This window comes from Phyllobates terribilis, unplaced genomic scaffold (genome assembly GCF_046119375.1).
Source record: "Phyllobates terribilis strain yellow unplaced genomic scaffold, ASM4611937v1 Scaffold_7__3_contigs__length_470593459, whole genome shotgun sequence".
Classification (NCBI taxonomy): Eukaryota; Metazoa; Chordata; class Amphibia; order Anura; family Dendrobatidae; genus Phyllobates; species Phyllobates terribilis.
The window spans coordinates 160,624,666-160,639,226 of NW_027362767.1; the positions used below are offsets into that span (position 1 = coordinate 160,624,666).

The window sequence follows — 14,561 nt, forward strand, 5'->3', positions numbered from 1 at the left end:
AAACACAATGGGAGACCCACTTCCTAACAATGGGAACATTGTTTTCAGGAGGTCCTCTGACCTCTACCTCTCTTCCAAGGGGCAATAGAGTGCCTCCAAATTTTTGGCAACTCTTGCATTCACTGCATAAGCAAACACAATGGGAGACCCACTCCCTAATAATGGAAACATTGTTTTCAGGAGTCCCTCTGACCTGCACATCTCTTCCAAGGGGCATTGGAGTCCCTCCAAATTTTTGGCAACCCTTGCATTCACTGAATAGGCAAACACAATGGGAGACCAACTTCATAATAATGGGAACATTTCTTTTCAGGAGGCCCTCCTCGACGTCTCTACCAAGGGGCATTGGAGTAGGTCCAAATTTTTGGCAGCCCTTGCATTCACTGCATAGGCAAACAGTATGGGAGACCCACTTCCTAATAATGGGAACATTGTTTTCAGGAGGCCCTCCTCTAAGTCTCTTCAAAGGGGTATTCGGGTTCGTCCAAATTTTCAAAGTGGTATTGGGGTGCGTCCAAATTTTGGGCAGCCCTGCCACTCACTGCATACGCAATAACAGTATAGCAGACCCACTCTTTAGTAATGGGAACAACAAAGCATAGTCGGCTGATGGTTCTCTAAGAATAGTGAGGGCTGACTGCTGGCCCTTTAAGAATAGTAAACGCTGCCTGATGGCCCTATAAAAGTAGGCTTTGTGACTTTCAGAGTCCCTCCTTCATAAATGAAACACGATGTGTCTGATGATGGGTCACACACCACATGGCCAGATAAGGTTGTAAAATGTTAAAATGACATTTCCCAGTGAATGCATTTGTTACAGTTGAATGCAATGCAAAAGTGCACAAACGCATCAAAAACACTACATGTGAACATAGCCTATGGTGTGGAGGAGCATTTTTTTTGGTTATTATTTTGCCTTATATACAAGTCATTACCCTGGAAAGGATGTTCCTTAACATATTTCCCAGGAAAATCCATTTTGGCTTCAGTTTTGTATGCTTTATTGTGAGTCCGTAAAAGTGGCGTAATACCTCTGACAACGTTGTTGAGGGCAGTGACCAGGGAGTCAGAGATGCTTCCAGGAGTCTATCTCATGCTGTTCCCATGTCATTTGATGACTGATCGATTTGGGTAATTTTTAGGCCTTCTGCAGACCGCCGAGGGGAGCCGCCTGAAAAATGCTCGAGTTTCCCATAGACTTACATTGGGCTTGTTGCTCGGGTCAAGCACCCGAGTATTCCAATGTGCTCGACCCGAGCATTTTAGTGCTCGCCCATCACTTTTAATTATAGATTAACTCTTGTTTGGTATTAGTAGGCATATCATCTATGTAGCTTATGTAGATGATTACATTGTTGTTTCTTCATGTTACATTGCAAGGTTATGGACTCCAAAAATAATTTTGTGATTGCTGTCTTTGCTGATATTTGCACTGTGATCGTCTATAAGGATTGCCCTATGATAAACCTACCGTATACAGTCAGGATATAGGAGGCAGAATCTTGATTCCTGTCTGTATATTGTACAGTTACATGGTAAATGCCTCCGTCCTCCTTCCTCAGGTTATTAATCCTCAGTATGGAGCCATAGTCCAGTATTTCCAGTCTATTATCATAGTCCTTGTTTTTTATATCCAGGAGATTATTCTGGAAAACAGCCAGAATGCGGGATTGTAAAGTCCAGTAGATTTCTTGTATATGACCTGTCCTATTTATTTGCAGTATCAGATCCACAGATCGGTTTGTTATTCCATGGACCTGGAGATGGACATCAGGTTTTCCTGGAAACATAACACAGAGTGGTGAGTGTCTGATGTACAAAGCATTATCTTTCCAGCTCCCCTTAATCCCAGATTACACTCTATAGATAACTATGGAATATTAGATTACCAATCCATGCTGCTGCCCAGTTACCCTGGCACCTGTTTTTTTGTATTACTACCCCATGCCAAGCAAATCCATATAATTATACAGTCACACTTGCTCCCACCATACATTAATGCCCAAATCCCCCACACGTAATCTCTAGTTTTAGTAGGAGCTTCTGCAAATGATAGTGATCTCTTCGGTACAACTCTGAGGTTTTAGAGCATAATTGTCTCCTTCCTCTTCTCTACAATCCTCAGTAATTTGTGAAATCACTCAGAAAATCCTTGTGCTGACATATGATGGTCACCACCAAGCACGCATGTGATGCAACTGCAGATGACTGGAAATCCAACCTACAAGTGGACATCAGCCATGGGAACCATTGGCGTGGTTCTTTGCATTCTGTCCAGGACCAGGAGTCAAATAGAAGGTCTATTTCTTTTCATGGATGATGGTCTACCTCATGCTCATCTGTAGAGATGCTGAAAACAGGGATAGTATTGATGTATAACGTTATAATGGAGCAAAGAGAGTAGTTGCAACCAAAATTATGAATCTGTAAGAGAAGTTAGATGCATATGCCACATAAGAAGAGTCCAATATTGTAAATGGCATGATGGAAGTAGGGAGACCTATTAGACATTTTGCATTAGGGTCAGGGTTAGAATAAGGTTCATGGAGGTCCTTGGCCAGAAAAATTGAGGAGTACTATCCCAACCTTACCTGGATCTACCTTCTGTACAGGGTGTAGATAATGTTTGGCAGGTCCTCCCATGGACACTTGCATCCTTCCTGTAAGACCCTTGAACTTCAAGACCCATCTCTACTAGACCTAGTACTAGACATTACGGCTCCCCGACAGACATGACCAGCACATGTGAATGTTACAAGGCTAAATGCAGGACTTGACGACACCAGGAACAAAATAAATGTGCTGCCAAAAGATCCAAATTAGGCAATGTCTTGTTCCTGGCTCTGGTCAGATTATGGTGAATCTCTTTGAAGTTTAGTACAGGAGAGCTTCTCAATGTTCCCTCTAGCCCAGCTCCCTCAAGCAGCAGAGAATGGTACTCTACTAGTTTCTTTAAAGCCACACAACTAAGAGAGCAGCAAGCTGGAGACAGTAAGCAAGGAATAAAGAAGTCCTGCTGCTGGTGATGACCCTAACATCAGATTTTACCAGCTGCAACACAAACAGTTCAAGAATGAGAATCCAGAGTGAGAAAGAAAGAAGGTAGAGAGGACATGTTTGGCGAGCCGCTGCATGCAGTGGTGCCACCTCACTATGACCCCATTACTGTTTGCACGGAAACAAAGTGTTCTTGCTTCCAGTTTGCATAAAGTGTATCCCAGCGTCTATGATACAAGATGAATAGGCACAAACAAATGTGAGAGGTCATAGGAAATTCATGTTAACAAACTAATGGTTCACAAAGCTCCATCTACTGTCTGTACAACACAGTCCCTCCACCATAGCTGCAGCTGTTGCTATCACTCCAGCAGGAGTAAGGAGTGTGGCATCAGGGGGACCTGCTGTGTGAGGTCTGAGCCAGGGTCTGTGAGCAGGTGGCAGAGGCTGGAAGACTTTGGAAGTCATTACCAGCAAACTTGAAGCTGACTGGGAGAAAGAACAGACAGAGCTGGACTCCTGGAGAGAACAAGGATCGGTTAGGATTGTCAATTGCCCACAATTTATTGGGAGTCACCCTCTCTATGGCACATATTTACAGGGTGCACCAAGTCGGCAGGATATTGGGCACAATTTTAGAATGTCGGACTATGTATAAATATGAGGCACATTTACTGTGAATGTGGGGTATTGGTTACTGGCACAAAGTAAATGTGGCCCTAAGTGGGTGGGTACTAAATGGTACAATTCTGGGTACAATCGGTATCTGTAAATGATAACAATCAGAGAAGACTTCTCTGACTGTATCAGGTTAAGACGCCATGATTCAGTAACTGTATGGCAGTATTATTTACTGTATGGTGGTATTATCCAGTGTGACCGTGCAGCTTTGTTATGCAGCTGTATATAGTGCCATTTAGTCCCAGTATGGTGATATCCAGTGTGACTGGTGATATTGTTTCGTAATGGTAAGATATTATTCAGTAATTTTAGTTTATATCATTTCCGAGCTCGTGGCTTTTTACTGCTTTTCATTAAATTTTTTGAGACGAAATGAGCGAAAATTGGCAATTCTGGCTTTTTTTTACAGCAATCACTGGGCAAGTTAAGTAAAAAGCTTGTTAGAGGGAACCTGTCACCCCGTTTTTAGCTATTACACTGCCCCCAGTGTGCTATTAGTGCAATGTGCATCACTAACAAGATTGTGCCCAAAGAAAACCTCCCAGTATTAGGTTTAAAAAAACACTTAATATCATTAGGGGGATCCCCTCACCTACCTTTTCATTTAGTTATAGGGGTGGCGACTTTATCTTTTCAGTCGCTGACTTTTGAAATTAGGCACGCCCACAGCATTGCATTTGATTGCTGTGACTGGCCCGACGTTATGACAGCCACGTAGTATATCCCGCGCATGCTCACTGCCCATCTGCTCCCCGGGCATACGCACTGACTCTGCATGGACAGCCCCAGATACATGTCAGCTGTGCGCATGCGCTGGAGCGCAGAGTGGAGGGAGAACACAGTGACGCGCATAGCGTGCGTCCTCACACGTCATGTAGCCACTGACTCAGAGCGGCTCTGGAGCAGGCGCACAGCTGACATGAAGCTGGGGCTGTACGCGCAGAGTCAGTGCGTATGCCCGGGGAGCGGATGGGCAGTGCGCATGCGCCGGATATACTATGTGGTTGCTGTGACGTCGGGCCAGTCACAGCAATCAAATGCAATGCTGTGGGCGTGCCTAATTTCAAAAGTCCATGGCTGAACAGATAAAGTCACCACCCCTATGACTAAAAGATAAAGGTAGGTGAGGGGATCCCCTAATGATATAAAGTGTTTTTTTAAACCTAATACTGGGAGCTTTTCTTTGGCAAAAACTTGTTAGTGATGCACATTGCACTAATAGCACACTGGGGCCAGTATAATGGCTAAAAATGGGGTGACAGGTTCCCTTTAATGATGCCAACTTGCTGTATTTTTTTCTTCAATAATAAAGAACTTAAAAGGAAAAAAAAAAAGTCATGTATAGTTTTTGGAGCACAAGTATATGAAAATAAAATCCACTGCACTAAAAGGATTAACATAAACCACTCCTCACAGAGCAAGCAACTGACCCCTGACAATATATAAAGAAAAGTGATCGTGCAGTAGTCAGCTGTGATCGCTCACTTACTTTCCCACAGACAGCAGCATAAACATCTGATGAAGGAAATAGCAGTGTTTGCGAAATGTGTAAGGGAGAAATATGGCACCTCCAGGCATCCACTTGCTCTGGTGCGCGGGTTTTTTAAGTTCCAGGTGAGTCACTAGCCGGCACGCCCTGAATACTTCAGCAGCACACATTCACTACCGACATCTCCAGCACGGACAAATCCAAAGGTGTCAGTCTATATAGGACCGTTCATCTAAGCAGTGAGTCACATAATATTGTCTTGAAAGCGCTTGTGTGTTTTAGCATGTGTTCTGCGATTGTCCAAAATCATAAGGGTATAATGTCTGCCTAATTATGTGTGTCTGTAATAGGACCGTTATGTTGGTGTACATTTGCGATATCACTATTACACATACCAAACAGGTTACTTTGTTATAACGCTTTTTTTATAACACAATAGTTATCACTTATTTTGGATTATCATATATAACCTTTATATACGGTTTACCACTATGTCTTTTTGCCAGTCTTTTTGTATAGACTGTTTTTTCCATGTTTATGCTGCTGTCTGTGGGAAAGTAAGTGAGCGATCACAGCTGACTACTGCACGCTCACTTTTCTTTACATATTCTCGGGTGCCAGTTGCTCACTCTGAGCCATCTTTGAGCGGTTGTTTGTGCTAATCCTAGTGTCTGCGTAGGTTCGAAACGCGTTGCTTCGACTGTGGATTCATATTTTGAATATTTTGAAATAAATATTGGAATCTTAGAACCTGGAACCTATCTTAATTTTCCCTGTTAACACATGTGTGGTCACACGGTTTCCCTGCTCCTGCACGCCCAGGACTGAGGAGGTAAGCTGGTTTCCTAACCTTTTCTACTTTTTATGTTAATCCTTTTAGCGCAGTAGTCATATACTTGTGGTCCACTAACTAAATACACCGAAAACCGGGAAGTATTTTTCCTCTTGCAGCGTTAAGGTCTCCCAATCCCTTTATTTTGAGTGAGCACGTGTGCAATACTACTATATAGACTATTTATAGTTTTTCATCTTTTTTTTTTTTTTTTTAATTTTCATAAAAAAGTTTACTTAGTTTTTATCTAGTTTTACAAAGGACTGCAGGAAGAGTACACTTCATGTCTCTCCTGTCCCTGCAGCCTGTCCCCTTCCCCAGTGTCCCCCCGCTATCCCCCTTCCAATGGGTTAGGTCAGGGGAGGCGGCATTTTAACTAGCTGTATCTTAGCTTGGATCACAGTTACAGGAGCCACTCGGGGCTCATGTTAAAGACTAGCTTTAAAACAAGACCAATCGTGTCACCAGTCCGCAATATCAAAAGTTATATGGGAGTCGGTAGTGCAAGCGGCTACACATTCTACAGCTCTCACTTTAACCCTTGATATCTCAATGTGGGACGCAAAGACATAGACTCTCAACTTTAAAATGATCCCTTGATAGCTGCTGTAGCTGAGATATGACCATTAGTGGTCAAGATGTATCCAATGATGCCACCTTGCATGGACATATGAGATACGTCTTTGGCAGGGAAAGGATTGGATCTACCACTTGGGCTACAACAGACTTCTCCATTGTACATTGGATTGAAAAGCTCGTGAAATCTTCAGAACGGGTTGGTTAACCAGTTGGTAGGCATGAATTCTTTTTGAAGACCCGGAGCTCATGGCTGGTAATTTTTTGGCACATCCATGTTGAAATAAGTGGTGTGTATTGAAAAATCCCGCTCTATCTTTAACTCATGTCTACTTGATGCTCGGTTACTAATGATGAGTACAAAAAAAAAGAAGCAAAAACTAGTCTACTCCTATGAGTTTATTCCCACGTTGCATTTTGTTACACGCTTTTCCAAAATCCCAAGAAAACATGAAACATAATGGGGGAAATTCATCAAGCAGCTTTTTATCAGTTTTCTAGTGCCAAAAAGTTAAATATTTTGATATAAATTGTTGCACAAAAATGTTGGGGTTTTTTTTGCATTTTTTGTGATTTTTACACCTCTCATCACTTTCAAAAATATCGGTGTAATCTGGACGTGGCTAAATAGGCAAACATTTTCTAAAAAGTAACACTATTTTTTTCCTTTATTAAAAATATGTACTTGTACATTGACTTTTTGGTTGCATTTTTGACACCTGGTGTTAGGAGGAATCTTGGACTCCCTGGTGTATAGAGTAAATCACATCGATTTATATTCAAAACATTAATTTAAAAAAAAATGACAAAAATGCAGGAAACATGTTGACGTTGTGTGCGAAGGTTAGTTTAGGCTACATTTACATGGGACTGGTATGCGGCAGATTTAGCTCCCCTGAATTCACGTACAACTTTTAAGAAATGTTATCCACACACTTTGGAAAAAATATCTACACCAGTAAATGAACGACGATGAGGAACTGAAATCTGCAGCTTATCAATTTATGAGGCTGATTTTCACAGAGAATTTCACCCTTTGCTTCCAACATGAAGCATTTTTGCAGCAAATTTGGTCGCCAATTTTTTACTGTGGGAAAAATCTCCCATAGTTTCAGGACAATATATCCCTCCTGATCCTATGGGGAATCAAAATTTAGAACCATATGCAATTTAAAAAGATATAAACCCAAGGATCAGGGAGGATGGTCCAGAGTAGACAAGTCGTAGGGGAAGAGAGGGGAATAACAAACATTTCTTAACTTGTCTTGACTTGACTTATCGTCAAAAGCCAAGAATGCAGAAAATGCCGAAAGAAAGGAAGGAGAAAGGCTCAGAGGGGAAGATCTCAAGATCGTCTCTCAGCTTAATCCTGAGAACCAAGATTTGCTTTCTGGTTTGTCTTTGAAGGATATCCTGGAAAACCATCATTAGTGACTCAACCTCTATACATTTATGTAAGTCTTGCTAATATAACTTTCTAAGAAATGATCTTAAACTTTTTTTTAAGCCATAGACCAGAGATGTCAAACTCAAACACACAGAGGGCCAAAATGAAAAACCTGGACAAAGTCACGGGCCAACCAGTATACTGTATAATAGGCCCCACATAGTTCTTCATACAGCATAATGGACCCACATAGTCCTCCATACAGCATAATGGACCCACATAGTCCTCCATACAGAATAATGGCCCCACATAGTTCTCCATACAGTAATGGCCCCACATAGTCCTCCATACAGAATAATGTGCCCTACATAGTCCTCCATACAATATAATGGCCCCACATAGCCCTCCATACAGTATAATGGCTCCACATAGCCCTCCATACAGTATAATGGGCCCCACGTAGTCCTCTATACAGAATAATGGCCCCACATAGTCCTCCATACAGAATAATGGCCCCACATAGTTCTCCATACAGTATAATGGCCCCACATAGTCCTCCATACAGTATAATGGCCCCACATAGTCCTCTATACAGTAAAATGGGCACCACATAGTCCTCCATACAAAATAATGGGCCCACATAGTCTCCATACTGTTTAATGGCCCCACATAGTCCTCCATACAGTATAATGGCCCCACATGGCCCTCCATACAGTATAATGGGCACCACATAGTCCTCCATACAGTATAATGGCCCCACATATACCTCCATACAGTATAATGGCCCCACATAGTCCTCCGTACAGTATAATGGCCACACATAGCCCTCCATACAGTATAATGGGCACCACATAGCCCTCCATACAGTATAATGGCTCCACATAGTCCTCCATACAGAATAATGAGCCGCACATAGTCTCCATACAGTATAATAGGCCCCACATAGTCCTCCATACAGATTAATGGGCCCCACATAGTCCTCCATACAGTATAATGGGCCCCATATAGTCCTCCATGCAGTATAATAGACCCCACATAGCCCTCCATACAGTATAATGGGCACCACATAGTCCTCCATACAGAATAATGAGCCGCACATAGTCCTCCGTACAGTATAATGGGCCCCACATAGTCCGCCGTACAGTATAAAGGGCCCCACAAAGTCCTCCATACAGAATAATGAGCCGCACATAGTCCTCCGTACAGTATAATGGCACCACATAGTCCTTCATACAGTATAATGGGCCCTACATAGTCCTCCATACAGTATAATCGGCCCCACATAGCCCTCCACAAAGTATAATGATCACCACATAGTTCTTTATACAGAATAATGGCCTCACATAGAGGTGGTGGTTATGGTGTCGCGGGCCAAATAAAACCACCCTGCGGGCCAGATTTGGCCCACGGGCCAGAGTTTGACATGTGTGCTATAGACTGATCCAGATGTGACCAGATCTCAAGGTGACTACAGATCCTGCTCTTACAGTAAATAAAACTGGTGGCTTCTGAAGATCAAAACATAGTTTCTTCTCGATGGAAGAGTCCAGTTTTCCTCCACTTCAATAACATGAAACACCATATTAAACAAGAGGTGTTCCCATCTGGGACATTTGTGGCACAAGATTGCTCAGAAATTTTTGAAGGCACCTCTCCATTGAAGAAGCCCTGTTTTCGACACAGACACTGTTAGTGTGCCATAAATTGGCAACCCCTTTAAAAGTAATTATTTTAATCTTTCATTATAACTAAGATCCTCAACGCTCCTTATCAATTTTGCTTCTTTTCGTTATACATTTTCCGAATGCAGGACACCTTTACCATAAACTTGGGACCATAATTAAACAGCACCTTCTGCATAAGGCGGCATTCATGCTTTATAATGCGGTAATATCATGTCCTATTGCCACGAGACTATTCCCCCTTCATCAAGACTGACATTTTGTGTGCCAAACTTGATTCTAGGTGTGCTGGAGTAGTGTGCACCAAGTTCATTAAAAGGCGTGCACCTCTGACCGAATGTGGCACATCTTTCATCTGTCGTGCTCCACCGCAAGGAAATGTACTCCGGCCGTAGAATAGTCTACATTTCTTTTATAATTTACATCACTCCTGTGAATTTATTCAGCCAAATTTGCCTCCCAACAAAGATCTGGCCATTTTTCGAAAAGTTGTCAAACTTAACTTGTGTAAAAATGCCAAATGTCGGACAATTCTGCAACTTTTGGCAAATTTGAAACAATTTTATGCCAGAATTCTGCTGCAAACTGTTTGATGAAATCCTGCTTGCTTTAAAAGAATCTGATCGACATACAAAATAGTTATTTAGTCCATGATCTACAAGCATACCCAGACCCTTCTTTACAAGTGACTCTCCTAGTTTTATTCATATTGTGCATGTAGACGTTTACATTTATCCACATTGAACCTCTTTTGCCAATTTGATGCCCATTCATTTTGTCCAGGTCAACTTGTAATTTATGAATATCTTCCATAGCTTGGAAACCTTTCATAAAATATATATTTTAATTGAATGGTATAGGCTATTACTATAGGACTAAGACAAATTGTTTCTCATGAACCCTTTATGTCCAGCTGCACAAATAACAAAGGGCACAATTCATGTTTTCTCTGTGCCTTATGTCAAAGAACTGTGTAGAAAAAAAAGACTGTGATGAGTCACAAGACATTCCTTCATCATGTTACATCCTCAGGGGGTGTAAAATCAATGATGTTCGCTAAGATTATGTTCACACCTGTGTTGGAACCTCTGGTGCAAATTCTGCCTCAAATGCCATATAAAATAACATTACTTTGTCCATATCCTTTCCGAAGAAGCCGTAGTGCGAAACGCGCGTCTGGGGGGTCTAGCGGTAACTATTAAGTGCTTGCTTTCCTTTCATGCCTAACATTTTCTCCTAAGTGCTTTTTTGTCCATTCAGTGTCTGGTGCCTGTTAAGTTTAAATAACATTCTGATGTTTGGTGTATCTTTATCTATATACAGAACTTAATACTATATACAGATGTACTGAATACAGGTATTAAATCTGATTACTCCACTAGGGGGAGATATTGCTCATATAACACGTGTTGTTCTATTAACTCTTTCTCAGGTTTGTTCTTATAATTTGATCTCTATGTTTTTCTCCGTGTGAGCTATATTCTTCTTACGATGTACTTTTTACAATTTTTAGAACATTCAGTGTTTTTATTTTGTACGGCAAGTTGAGCCTTCGGGAGAATATTTAACTATCGGGAGACACACACTAATTTCACACTAATATCCCCGGAATGATTTTCCTCTGTAGTAATCTTTAACTGTTTTTATTCTATATACATACTTAATAAATATTGATTTTTTATTTACCATTTGGAGAGGAGTCTCTTTGTATTGGCTTTTTTTTTTAGTTTTGTAGACCCCTATTAACATGTCTGACCGTGTAGGTTATTGGTTTGTAGCACAGTAGGGGGCTAGTTTCACCTGCAACTAGGGCTAATATGATACCTCAGTCACAGTGGAAAACATTAAAATAAAATATAGAATAAAAATAAAATATCAACAATAACAAAAAAAAATGTTCCAGATTTTTTTTTCTGTTGAAGTAAAAATTATATACATATTTAAAAAATCTGGAAAAAATAAAAATTAAATAAAAAGTGCCAAACGGAAAAAAAATCAGATTTTTATTTTTTATTTTTTTTATTTTTCACGTTAAATGTAAATTTCATTACATACATAAAATAAAATATAGAATAAAAAAAATAAAATATAAACAATAATGAAAAAAAAAAATGTTCCAGATTTTTTTTTCCCGTTGAAGTAAAAATTATATACATATTTAAAAAATCTGAAAAATAAATAAAATAAAAAAAAAAAGTGCCAAACGGAAAAAAATATGATTTTTTTTATATTTTTAATGTTAAGTACATTTTATTACATACATAAAATAAAATGAAAGATCAAAGAGAAGTGCACATATTAGGTATCCATAAGACCATTTAGCGCTTATCATGAGTAGTAAAAATATAAACAAAAAAAAATATATTTGCATCGTAAAATATATATATGTATATAATGTAAATTACACAATAACTTATATGGGCTAAAAAGTAATACAATTTATCCCGCATTAAAAAAAAAGCCTCAAACAACCACATCAAACATATAGGAAAAAAAAGTGACTGCTGAAAAAGAGAAGACAAAAAAAAAAACAAAAAATAAAATAAAAACATAAATAAATATTTGCTGGTCATCAAGGTTCTTTTACATATGGTTTTTAAATGGTTAATGGAACAGAAATGTTAAAAAGCAAACAAACCCCGAACAATATAAGAAAGGAAATAATTGCACACTGATTATTCAGATCTAATTCTTTTATAGTATTTTTACATCTCAAAGACAGACGTTCGGTTCAGGACTCTTTTGATTGACAGCTGCTAAAAAACTAAGACTAAAATAATAAGGAATATAATACGCACCTTGCAAAAAGGCGAGGACGGCTGTCAGCAGAATGCACAGAGTCTGTATGATCCGTCCCAGCATAGCGACTCTGCTCAGTACCAGAGTATATAGTCCAAAGGTCTCCAACCGGTCAGGGACCAGAACTGGACCAGAACTAGTCCCAGCAAACCCTCCCAGTATGGCGATGATCAGTCAGTGCTGGTGATGCCAGGAAGAACATAATAACGTAAAAAGGGGCTGATAATAAATAATCAGTCTAAGAGTCAAATGTGTGGAAAAGTAAAAATCTAAAACAAATATAGAAAAAAAGTAATGTGTTCACATGTAAAAGAGAGAAAGCACTGAGGAGAGGAGGGAAGGTGCTGGGGACTCAGGGAGGAGGAGGAGGAGGAGACAGCTTTGTGGCTGCATAAACAAAGATCTGTTCGTTTGTTTTTTAGTTGAAAAGAGTAATGTGGATACCCTCAATTTAGTAAAAAAAATTTAAATGGCCAATGGCCAGACCCACCCTGTATTAATATCATGCTGTTTCTTCCATATGTGAGGCTTAAATTCATGATGGACATGAAGGATGGCTGAGGTCAAACGTTTCAATCCTTGTTTTAATTCTGAGAATCATGGTGGAGGGATCTGTCGTCACATGAATTAAAGTGCAGGTCCTTATGTCACTAGAAATAAAGAGAGGAGCTGTAGGCGGCTCATTGTTGGTAGCTGGAGAACATCAGCAAGCACGGCACGCAGTGATCGTGGAAGAAGCCCACCAGTAAAGGTAAAGATTAGCGGCTGTCTTTCATAGAGACAGCCAAGAAGAGATGAGAAATGCTGTGAGAAAGAAGAAGTTGGAGGCTGATGAACATAATAAGTCAGCAGAAAGGAATGCGAGAAGCTGCAGCAGATGGCAGTCAGGACGTGTGCAACACAGAACTGATGAATAACCCGCCTGTTGGTTAGTTTTCTATGCCGCAATAAATGCACTAAGACTTGACCTGTAAGTCTAAACTAGGTGCGTCTGATGGAGACCCAGCTAGTGGTTATGGACCTCTCCATCCTGAGATGGTGGCAGGAGGAACGTGGAGCAGTCAGGAGTCGCTGTGTGCTACCTGTTAGAGCCTGGAAGTTGTAAATGTGAAGAGGGCACATTTGAAGTGATGTGTTGCCCCAGGTTATGGGGGGCATACTGCCCCAGTGACTGTTCCATGTAATGTGCCCAGGACGGTAGCCGTGGGTGAGCTGCTGCTCCTCAACACCCTGGCACTTTACAAACAGTGTCTCAGTCCTTAAGTGTCATGCTGTGTACATTGCATTGCACTCACTTTAGGCTGGAGGCCTCCACTGCATCCACTTTCTTAGGTCCAGGACCAGCTGCACACTCATCAGAGGACACTCGGTTCATAACAAGTTCAACTTTACTGGACAGTTCAAGGACATCTGTCTTAAACACGCAGTATCGAGCACAGCACCCTCCGGTTGTTGTTCCATCAACACAGCACATTTCAAGTGTGGCACCCCAGGGGTCTGGTCTCCACAGTAATAGCAATGTTATGTCTGAGAGCAGGTGGGAGGTCTCTTGGTCAGGAATCCTATTCATGCCACACCTCCTGCCCGGTCCTGGGAGACGAAGGACTTCCCCTATATAAAACTGGGGCTGAGGCAGGGTTAGGGAGAAGAAGAGGAGCAGCTTAGGAAAGAAAGATCAGGAGCTCAGTGGGAGCAGTGCTAAAAGGAATCAGGGGCTGGCAGCTGAAGAGCTCGCCCTGATTGAAGAGTTACCACCGGACCCGGAGTCCGAGGCTGTGGGGATTAACCCTGACCCAGCAGCAGAAACCGACCGGCAGGGGATTTCAGGTCCTCTGGCCAAGAAACCCGAAGGCACGGTCACACGCGTGGGACCAGCACCGCCGTCGTGGAGCGGAAGCCACTAGAAGGCCCCGAGTCACCGGCCATACGGGTGAGCACCACACGGTACACTCAGGGACGTGGGCTACCTTTACCCGCCTCTAGCAAGGAAGCCAGAAGAGTACAATTAGTTGGGGAGGCCTACAACTCCGCCTGGCCAAGGGGGATCCCATCTGCTCAAGGACTGACCAGGCCCCGACCGCTAGCCAGTACTCCGGGAGGGTCTATCTTTGTCACCAG

The 14,561-nt window shown here is 41.5% G+C and overlaps 1 protein-coding gene across 3 annotated transcripts in view; it reads right to left on the reverse strand.

Moving 5' to 3' along the window:
* The window catches only part of LOC141153006 (CD48 antigen-like), a 71,592-nt gene extending 58,270 nt beyond the window's left edge, over nt 1-13,322 (reverse strand). The window contains exons 1-2 of one of the 3 annotated variants that reach the window (XM_073637678.1): nt 12,443-13,322; nt 1,472-1,780 (exon numbers count right to left, since the gene is read on the reverse strand). In XM_073637678.1, the coding sequence (XP_073493779.1) occupies nt 1,472-1,780; nt 12,443-12,506 (373 nt within the window). In that variant the 5' untranslated portion in view covers nt 12,507-13,322. The remainder of the gene's footprint in view (nt 1-1,471; nt 1,781-12,442) is intronic. The other 2 variants (XM_073637677.1, XM_073637679.1) reach the window with 2 other exon arrangements.
* Nucleotides 13,323-14,561: the final 1,239 nt, after the last annotated feature.